The 10178-nt window shown below is 56.6% G+C and overlaps 1 protein-coding gene across 6 annotated transcripts in view; it reads right to left on the reverse strand.

The window, feature by feature from the left end:
* Nucleotides 1-509: 509 nt before the first annotated feature.
* CDC25B (cell division cycle 25B) overlaps nucleotides 510-10178 on the reverse strand; it is a 19805-nt gene continuing 10136 nt past the window's right edge. Inside the window, exons 1-16 of one of the 6 annotated variants that reach the window (XM_011943289.1) lie at nucleotides 9924-10178; nucleotides 8913-8998; nucleotides 8199-8250; nucleotides 6324-6365; nucleotides 6151-6187; nucleotides 5785-5907; nucleotides 5558-5680; nucleotides 5263-5397; nucleotides 4849-4929; nucleotides 4551-4727; nucleotides 4275-4370; nucleotides 3683-3745; nucleotides 3423-3521; nucleotides 3095-3228; nucleotides 1951-2062; nucleotides 510-1811 (exon numbers count right to left, since the gene is read on the reverse strand). In XM_011943289.1, coding sequence (XP_011798679.1) covers nucleotides 1671-1811; nucleotides 1951-2062; nucleotides 3095-3228; nucleotides 3423-3521; nucleotides 3683-3745; nucleotides 4275-4370; nucleotides 4551-4727; nucleotides 4849-4929; nucleotides 5263-5397; nucleotides 5558-5680; nucleotides 5785-5907; nucleotides 6151-6187; nucleotides 6324-6365; nucleotides 8199-8250; nucleotides 8913-8998; nucleotides 9924-10123 — 1701 coding nt within the window. In that variant the 5' untranslated portion in view covers nucleotides 10124-10178 and the 3' untranslated portion in view covers nucleotides 510-1670. Of the gene's footprint in view, nucleotides 1812-1950; nucleotides 2063-3094; nucleotides 3229-3422; nucleotides 3522-3682; nucleotides 3746-4274; nucleotides 4371-4550; nucleotides 4728-4848; nucleotides 4930-5262; nucleotides 5398-5557; nucleotides 5681-5784; nucleotides 5908-6150; nucleotides 6188-6323; nucleotides 6366-8198; nucleotides 8251-8912; nucleotides 9041-9923 lie in introns of all 6 variants that reach the window. The other 5 variants (XM_011943288.1, XM_011943293.1, XM_011943292.1 and 2 more) reach the window with 5 other exon arrangements.

The following is a 10178-nucleotide window of genomic DNA, read 5'->3' on the forward strand; positions in this document are numbered from 1 at the left end:
AGCCTCCCAAGTAGCTGGGACTACAGGTACGTGCCACCACACCTTGCTAATCTTTGTATTTTTAGTAGAGATGGGGTTTCACCATATTGGCCAGGCTGGTCTCGAACTCCTGACTTTGTGATCCGCCCACCTCAGCCTCCCAAAGTGCTGGGATTACAGGCGTGAGTCACTACGCCTGGCTGCCAGGAGTTCTTTTAAGTTTATCCTGAGGACAATGGGGAGCCATTAATGATCCTTGAGTGATGAGGTCACTCTTGCCTTTCGGTGCCAGGTTTAGGAAGGGCAAGCCTAGAAGTGCTTGGGAGGCCAGGTGAGGGGAAGGAGGGATTGAACCCAAAGTCCCGGCAGGAGTATCACCCGAGAGATGGAAGACATTGGGAGAAGAGGGGACAAGAGTGTGAGGGCACCTCTCCAGCAACTCTTCCAGCCTCTGCTGACCTGTCCCCTACTCCAATCCTGCCATGGGCGGGGTGCTAGGGTCTTGCCCAGGGCCCCACAGGACACAATGCTGGTTTCTCAACTTGCTCAGTGCTTTATTGAACCAAGGCCCTAACAGATGACTCAGCAGGGCCTTCAAGCACAGCCCTGCCCCCATCTTGAGATTCAGAATCCAGAGGGTGCTGAGTCCTTGGTTTAGCTGCTTCTGTGACTTGAATATTTCCTCTTGAATAGATCCAAACCCTAAGTGTAAAGATTTCTGTCCACACAAATAGACACACATATATTCCTGCTGCAGGCTGTCATGCTAACCAAAACGCTTCCAACTGGTTTGGGTGTGCAAGGCACTGTGCATCCACGGCCATCTACGGCCATCCACCCATCCATCCAACCTTCCATCCTTCCGCAACAAGACAGCAGCAAGTTCTGACCAGTCAGGCCCCAGGGTTCACAGCAGTAGGGGCTGGGCTTCCAGCAGGCTCACGATTCAGGCCTTAGCCCTTGCCCTGGGAGCCCCCAAGGATAATAACATCCCTTTCTGGGGCAACAAAACTGGGACTGAGTGGGTAACTGATATTTGACAGGGGAACCTAAACAGTCTACGGAAATGTCCTGAGATGGGTATAAAGTCAAACAGACCAAGCACACAGGTAACACTGAAATAGGAAAGAGTAAGAGCTTCTGTTCAGGCTGGAGGTGCTTGTATGGTGGGACAGGAAAAAGAGGAAAAGAGAAAGGGGCAACATAGCAGACATACCACGGTTCCTACAGAGGTTAGGGGCAGTCCTGGCCCAGGAAGTAAAGGCAGAGAGCTGACTCCCAGGCCAGGAAGGAGTTTAGCTCTGACCCATCCTCAGGGACCATGGCTCTCCCCCAGCCTCCGCTGACACACACACAAAGGAGCTTTTCAGGACACAGGAAGATGAGGGGTTAACCCTAACAAGGAAACAAGAAGCTCCTTGAGGACACAAAATACTGCCTTTAAGCTGGTATTAACCCAACTTAACTAACTCAACAGACTGGGCTCTTCCAGGGGTGGGGGGCACCAGGATATGGAAAATGATGGGATGACACAGGGGAATCGGGGCTGGGGCAGACAGGCAGGACACCCACACCATCCTTCCCATGGACAGCACCTGAGGCCTCCAGCAGGCCCTCAGCCCGGCAGGCCCATAGGGCAGCTGGCTTCAGGCCTGGAAAGGCTAGGGAGGTAGCAGGACTGATGGAGGCCCTCACTGGTCCTGCAGCCGGCTACAGAGCTCCCGCCGGCTCCGCTCCCCAGCCCAGCTGCGAGTCTTGAGGCGGAAGGTCTTCAGCTCATCCTTGAAGGCCTCGTGGTTCATGGGCCGGTAGTCCTGGGGTTCACAGAAGTTCTAGGGCAGGATAGGAGGGTTCAATGCAGTGGAATGGGTAAGTCTGACAGGGACCCAACCCTCCCATCCCCCTCCCATGGCTCCAGCCTGGCCAAGCCAACCCTCACACGAAGACTGTGGCCTTCCCCACCCACGCTACCGGGTGCTGAGGGAAGAACTCCTTGTAGCCGCCTTTCAGGATATACATCTCGGGGTAGTAGAGGCTGGGGTAGTCGTTAACAGCACGATCTCGTTCCCTGATGAAACGGCACCTGAGGCATCATGGGCAGGGTGTGGTCAGAATGGGATATGCAGTGGCTTGTTCATCATGGGACCTATTCCCCACGTCCCCTCCTTTGAGGGCCTTGGGGAGCCACAGAAGGCTTTGAGCACAGGAATGTAACCAAAAGGACACTGTTTAGATTAGTGTGGCTACAGAAGAGGGTGGGGAGGTGGAAGGAAGGAGGTAAAATCAAGGGGATGAGCTCTCTGTTTCTAGAAAGAAGTTGCACCATCTTTGTTAGAGATATCTGTGCCTGGACCAGGAAAGGAGAAGCAGGAGAGGAGACAAGTGGGCCAAATTCAAGGGACCCATTCGGGCCACTCCTGGACAAGACCCAGTGAGGATCAGCGGTGGGAAGAAGGGAGGAGGAGGACCCAAGACTGAAGCCAGTGCCCAGGCCTGGTGCCCGGGTGGAGGTGGGTGCCACATGCTGGGATGCCTGGAGAAGATGGGAGGGCCACAGGGATGTGACTCTGTAAGGGGCATCTGGGTACAGATTCCCACCACATGGGTGAGGCCAGACTGGGGAGTCACTAGCAGTCTGATGGACCAGTGGCACCCCAGAAGGAGGCAGGGGTGGGAGGACAGACGGCCAGGCAGAACAGGAATAGGGGCAGAAGGAGCTCAGCCAGGGGGGGCCCAGGTGCTGTGGATGCCAGGGGAGGAGGTTCCAATGGAGACCTAACAGCACTAAACATGGGGAGGGTCAGTGTCACTGGGGACTGACATGGGGCCCTTAGATTTTGAGAAAGACACTGCTAGAGACTTGGAACTAGATTTTCTGAGGGTGGCAGCAATGGATGGGGGGTGGACATGAGGTGTGATAGGCAGGACAGTGAGGGAGATGGGAGGTGGATACCATGCGCAGTGAAGCGGGGCTGAGGTCAGCTCTAGGCCATCAGATGGGACAGAGCAGAACCTGGACTTGCACCCTCGGCCATCGCAATGGTGCCAGCACCTGCGAGCCTGGGCAGGGAAGGCCGGGGCAGACACTAGCTGGCTGGGTGGAGCTGGGACTCACATGCGGGGCCCACGCTCAGATGAGAATTCACAGTGGAAAATGAGGATGACTCTCTTGTCCAGGCTACAGGGTGTGATGGGGCTCTGCAGCAGGAAGCTCTCGGCGTCGCGTTCCAGGGGCAAGTTCACCGCAGTCTGTCAGAGGAGCCAGAGGTCAGGCACAGCCCTGGGCCCAGGAGGCAGGCCCCTCCCCCTGCAGTCCCTGTCCTTCTCTTGGTAGGAACCCTCCCCACGAGAGGGGGCACCCGTCCACCCATTCTTGCTCTTGGCAGAGCAAGGACCTAAAGCAGGTGGGATCTTCAGGGCCTCTCCCCATTGCCCCACCTTACCTTGATGTGCCCGCCTTCATACTCATAGGGGTATCTGCAGTCCACAATCACAAACTTATCCACGATGTTGCTGAACTTGCCCGTCAACAGAGCCACCATCTGTAGGAGGTCATGGGGGTTGGTTCCAGAAGGTCAGGCTGGCAGCCAGCAGGTGGCTCTAGCCTGTCCTCTGGCATAGTCCATACAGCCTGTCCCCAGGGAAGGTCAACAGCGGAGCTACAGTCCCAAATATGCCTAGAAAATGGCGCAACGCTGTTTACCGTTTCTGGTGAGATGTACTTGAGGTCTTGGTGCTTTCCGTCTACTGTCTGTAGGAGGAAGGCCTGAAGGGAAGGGAAGGGATGCGGGAGAGAGGATAAAGTTAAATTGGTAAGACCAGGAGCCTGGAAAGAATGAAGTTTCATTCCCAAACTCAGAGGCCACACCTGCTTTGGCCTTCAAATTCAGCTCTGGGTCCCATAGCAACTGAGAGGGTCTCTTGGGTCTGACACCCAGGGAACAACCTTCCAGGGGGAAAGGGAAATGAAAAAGGGAAGTGGAAGAGATGAACTCCACACTCTGCTCCCTACCCTCTGCCAAGCCCGAAGGTGAGGCATGACGGGGTTCCAAGCTAGGTATGAGCTTGGAAATAAGATGGAGATGCCACGGATGCCTGGACTGACTTGAGGTGGAGTCAGGAGACAAGGAGGGCCAGAGGGAGGAGTCTATATGAGAACAAAGGATGAAAAGATACAAAGGACAAAGAAAAGGGGAGCTCTGGGGAGAGGGAGAAACCCAAGCAGCCCCTAGGCTAGAGGACCCCTAGTCAGTAAGAGGTCAAGCCCCCAAGGGGCCCTTCGCTGCTGCAGGTACCTTAGAGTAATCTCCAATCAGCTCTCGGTGGTCACTGTCCAGGAGGTTCTCAATCTCATCGTGACACAGTGATTTTGAGCGGAGGACACGGACTTTCTGGAAAGTGAGTCAGATGGAGGCCAGGGTCAGGGTGGGGCTGCCCCTCAATGCCCTGTCTGGCTGGTACCCCCTTTCTCTGCCATGCCCAGGCTGCCACCTGCCCTCTGCCACAAACTTAGCCAAGGGAGTGGCTGCTCAGGTGCATGCAAAAGTGGGCTCCAGGAGGAAGGCACTCACAGGTTCCTCAGGCTCCTGCTGCTCCTCAGGAGGGGTCACGCTCCGCCTCCGCTTATTCTGCACGGGCGTGTCCCTGTCCTGGGGCCGCTCCAGCCTCTTAAGGATGGGCCGGATCACGCTGCAGGGCATGGATGGAGAGCGGAAGAGCCGCTGGCACTTGCTGTACATGACGAGGTCCTGGTGGAGACAGCAGGTTAGGGATCAGAGTGCCCAGGCCCCACCCCATCCCTCAAATCCACTGGACGGTAGAATGGACCCCATGCCTCCAAATTCCGAGGGGGCCACCCCAGAGGCCCACCTGTTCCTCTTCCTTTTCCAAGGTCTTGACCAGTGGGGCGCTAATGAGACTCTCCATGCCTGGGGGAACTGCATCATCATCCTGAGGCCGGATTAGCAAGGATAGGGTCACACCCACAGGCATAGGCCAAACCCCTCCAGTCCCGGAATCCTCCAGCACAGCCTTCCCTGTTTCCCTGGCAAACCCCAGGTTGGGGTGAGAAGCTCCCCCACCTCCGCAACCTCCCCTCCACTGTGGCACCAGCCACCTGCTCTTCTCTGATTGGCCAGAGGTTAAGCTGTTACTCAGTTACCTCAAATTCTTCTTCTGACACTGGAACGAGGTCACCGTCCTGCCACAGGGGCTCAGAGCTCTCTTCTTTTGGGTGAACCCAGAGATGGGGAGGTAGGGGCCTGGCGGGCCAAGGCTGTTTACCTTTAAGTCACTCTCTAGGATATCCACAAATCCATCATCTTCCTCAGTATCCCCCTCTGCAGGGGTGAGAGAGAAGCGACCTTGGGCCCTGGGGCTGAGCTCCTCCACTTCCATCTTCCGCTCAGGACTGAGACACTGTCCACATGACAGGCAGACACAGACTTAGAGGTGGGGACAGTTCCTGCCCCCATCATCCTGAGGAAAAGTTCCCAGTGCCTGGGGGCTCAGGGCCACCCTCCTCTTCCCTCAGGCTGCCTCCCCAGGCCCCGGCCAGGGGTCAGCTCCCTAGATGTACCATCAGGTCGGGGGCCGAGCTGGGCCTCTGGGCAAAGGCTTCCCTGCGGCTGGCCCACTCTGCCAGAGCATGGGTGGAGCTGGGATGTGTGGGCTTCCATGGCATCTTGAAGACAAACCCATCCTGCAGCCAAGATGGGAAAGGAGGGTCCTCACATGCCAGGAAACCACCCCAGCATGCCCCTCCTCTCCCTGGAGAGCTCCCATCCCAGTCTTCCAGAAGCGCACGTTCTCCTTGTCTTCCCCAGAGCTGCTGGCAGCTCCACCGCCCGCCTCGCTCTTCCTCTGGCCATCGGGCGCCTGGGAGTTGGTGATGTTCCGAAGCACGGGGCTTTGACCCAGCAGCCTCACCTAGAGAGCCAGGCAGGGCGGCAGGCAGAGGAATGAAGGCTGCATTACTCTGGCACCAGCCCAGGCCCTACCTTCTCCACCTCTCCTCCAGCTCCTCCCACTTACCTATCTACCTCTGAAACCCCATCTCCCACAGCCTGCCTGGGACACCCAGCTGGGAGGTGATCCCTGGATGCCTCCTGCTCATCTACCCCATGCCTGGCCAGCATGTCTACGCCTCAGTCAGGCCTCAAAGACACTCACCGGCATAGACTGGAAGCGTCTGATGGCAAACTGCTCTCTACAGGAGGAAATGGGGACAGGTGAGAGCTGGGAGAGGCAGGGCAGGGACCGAGAGCATGTAGCATGCCCTTCCGGAGCCCTATACGTCCTAGGGGAAAGCCCGTGGTAGATGGAAGAGGCCTGGGAACACTTACTTTCGAATGACCCGGCTGGCTGCCTGGATGGCCTGTTCAAACCTAGGACAGAGAAGGGTCCCATGCAACCTATCCTCCCTTCGCACCCATCACCCACCCCAGCACCAGGCCCCCAGTCCCCCAGTTCCCAGCACCAGGTCTCCAGTCCAGGGAGGAATAAGGGCAAAGACAAGGGCCAGGGCTCAAGCCAGTGGAAGGGGTTGGGTAGGAAGAACGCCCAACCATCAGGGGGCCCAGGTACTGGGGAGGGGGGAGATAAGAGACAGCCTAGAATTTTAAAGGCTGCCCTGAATGAAAGAAAGCCCAGAGAATGGCAGTGATAGAGACAGCTGGGGCAGGTCACAGGGTCAGGGAGGCGTCACCAAGGCAACAGTCTCGCCAGCCTGCACCAGGCCTTCCACCTGTATGCAAATCACCTCAGCAGGGCCATATGGCTGCCAGGAAAGGCATCCATCCATCCATCCTACGGTGACAGGCCAGGGGCACCCAGCAATGTGGGTGTCCACAGGGCCTGGACAACAAGGCGAGGCTTCCTCCCCCTGTGAGGAGCTGGCCTGGCTCCCGGTATTCCCAGGACTGGGGCCTGCTTCAGGGCTCCCCCAATCAGCTCCAGTCTGATACAGCAGACCCCCTAGTGACAAACGTGCAGGGCCACATCCTCTCCTCCCTCCTACGGAATTTTCCAGGACCAGCCTCTGTCCCACCCCCTCCTTCTGCCTTAGAAGAGGCCAGCAGGCAAGGGATTCCAACACATGTTCCCTCTGAGGCCCCAGCCCACAGCTGTGTTACAGGAGACCACCTGCCACGCAGAGCTTTTGTGCATCTATACACACACGCACACACACATACACACACACACACACATACACACACACAGAGCTTCTTTCTGAGAAACTCTGTGTAACTGTCAAAGCAGGTGTGGGGCAGGGAACCACTCAGGGATAAAGTATGAGGGGGATGCCCCCCGGGGGGGCTGCTGTGCCCAGCCGACCTGGCATCAGGGATGACCAATTTCATTGGCTTGTACATGGGCCTTGGGGGTAGGGCAAGACTGGGCTGTGCTGCCACCAAAACCAACCTGCAGTCCCCCGACCCCACCCAATCCTCTCCCCATTTCCTGTTTGTGAACCAATCTGCAGCCCATCCTAGTCTGATCAAAGGCAATGGGAGGTAAGACAAGTCACTACCCTAAACCCAAAGCCACAGTCCCCAGCACAGGCTAGGGATGCCCAGCTGCTTGGGCTTTAACAACTGGACGGGAACAGCTGTGCTCTGGAAGACACCACCCATGCCCACAGCCAAGGGGAAAGTGTCTGTCCAGGCCAGAGCCCACTAACTCTTTCTCCATTCCCTTGCACAAAGGGCCTAGATCAGGGCTGGCCAGAGGGTCAAGTGTCATCGAAGTCAAAGGTTGCTGATTGGCCAAAAGCCAAATCAATCTGCAGGCAACTGTGTTTTGTTTGACCTAGAGTGAGTTAAAGTCTTGAATTAACTGGATCATATTTTTAAATTGTAACATTTCACAGAAAAAAATGGGTATAGGCAAGAAAGAAAAACGGGATATACGCTGGGCTTGTATTCCTGCAAGACATGGGCTGTAGTCTAGTATCTGCTCTCCCAATGGCCACTGTCTCCACCATCCCTGGCCCTGAGCCCACTCTTGGTTGGCTCCCATGAGAGCAGATCCTTCTCTGAGACAGGGAGCAGAATCCCAAGGCCTGAGAAGGTCAGTGAGCCCCCCCGGCCATGGGGATCCTAAAGCCACCCCATGGTCTGCCTGTTTTCCCAGACCTCCCCAGTGAGTTTATGCTAGAACTAGGATTCTTAAAGGCAGGTGCTGACTGCTTGATAGTAGACATTCCCTTCTCTACTCACGTCTGCTCTGCCATCTGGGGGTCCACAGGGCTGGGGGAATCCATGCAGAGACCTGAGGGGACAGAGCACCTTGGTTTGAAAGTAGTGGCACTTTCTGTATACTTTCCCCAACCATGTCCCAATAAGAAAAAAAAAAGAAAAAGACAAGTTTCTAGTTTGGACTTTGGCACATTAGAAAATGAAACAAAAATCCAATCACGGACCCTGAGAGCTGACACATCATCTCCCAAATGGTATAGGACGCCACTCCCTGTTTACTATGGAAATTCCTTTATATGTGTCTTTAAACCACAATGCTCGCTAAGCATTTTTCTTGAACTGATTTCAAACAATTTGTTCTAGAAGAGACAATAGATTTTTAAAGAAGAGGTTATAGACTAAGAATATTCTCAAGAACAACTCAGCCCTGGGTGCTTCCCAGGTAGGGCTGTGGTTTAGGAACTTTGGTGTGTGGTTTTACATAGGTAAGATCTCATCTAGCGTAGAGGGCCCCACCCTCTCATCCACTCAGCCAGTCCACACTGGGTGTGGTGAGAAGACATACACATGAGGTGTGTCTTCCTCCCATCTCTGTGGAGGGTGGGGAAAGGCTCCTGGGCCCACCAGGTTGCAGGGAGGATGTTAGTTTGATCGGCAGGGAAATCGGGAGGCCCAGGCAGCCCCCACAAACTCTCCTGGCACTGGCAGATCTCCCCAGGCTCCCCTGGGCCTCACCTGCATCAGAAGATTCAGAGGATTCAGATGACAGGGAGGATTCAGATGCCCGTCGAGACAGGGATAGGCGCGTCAGGCGGCTGTGGCTGAGGAAGAGCAGGGTCCCTACCTGACTTTTTGGGGTTTCGCTGGGAAAGGAGCAGGGACCCGGGAAAGGAGAAAGGTGGGGTTCAAGGCCTCGCTAGCCCACGTTCCCACTCCCTCACTGAGAAAAGAACTGAGCGAAACACTACACCAGGAAAGCAATGGCCCTGAGGGCTGGCCCTCTTCTCAGCTCAAGGCAGGTTCATTCTACAGAGGCCCTAAAGGGGCTTCTCTTTGTTGACTGGTTTAGGAAAGGTCCTCCCAGGTGCAGGGGAAGCTGAGCCCAGGGTGTGAGCAAGGCGGCCTGGATGGAGACCAGCCTAGGGGTTGGTGGTCTAGCCGAGACACCCCGGAGAGCCTTCCCCTAAACTGTCAGAACCCCACCTTTCCAGGATCCCTCCTGAAGGATGGACCAAGACCAGGTTCTCCTACTGGAACAACCCAGCTCTCCCCTTGCACTTAGGGAGCAGGATCAGTGTTTAATTAATTGCCTTAATTCTGGGGGCAGAATTGGGGTGGAGGGAGCAGAGGCATGGATGTGTGAGTGCCCCACAGCTCTGCCACCCTCAAGTTCCCTCTCCAGGCTTGGGAATCCCATCCTGGAGCAAAATGGTGGCTATCTGGGCAGAGATTAGGGAGGCAGCATGGTGGAGGCACAATGAGGGAGGAGGGAGTGAGGGGAGAGACTTGGAGAGGCTTGTGTAGACTGAGAGCAGGTCACCTGGAGGGTGTGGGGGGCACAGCCCAGGTCTCACCTCCCATGTCCTGGGCCCCTATGAAGGGACAAGGGTGTACCTCTCCACTGCCCAGGATGCCTCCCCGGGACTCCACCTCCTGGATTCGACTACCACGCCCGGTTCTCCAGGAGGCCCAGGACTCCAGACCGGGCCTCTCACCCCTATATCCAGCCTCCTTGGGGTGTCCTACCTGCCGAGCCCGGCGAGGTCATGCATGGTCTGGGTGAGGGTGGTGACCGGCGAGGAAGCGGTCGCGCGCACCGGAGACACCAGGAGGCCATGAGATCCCAGCAGGAGGCCCGGGAGGTGGCCGGGACGCTGGGCGCCACCGCGCACGCATGCTGGACTGAGAGCCGAGCCTGGCGCAGGCTCCGGCTGGGGCACCTCCATCGCGGCGGGGCCGGCAGAAAGCTGGCTGGAGGGCCGGGCGCAAGGCAGCCAACAA

Source organism: Colobus angolensis, unplaced genomic scaffold (genome assembly GCF_000951035.1).
Source record: "Colobus angolensis palliatus isolate OR3802 unplaced genomic scaffold, Cang.pa_1.0 Scaffold219, whole genome shotgun sequence".
NCBI classification, from domain to species: Eukaryota; Metazoa; Chordata; class Mammalia; order Primates; family Cercopithecidae; genus Colobus; species Colobus angolensis.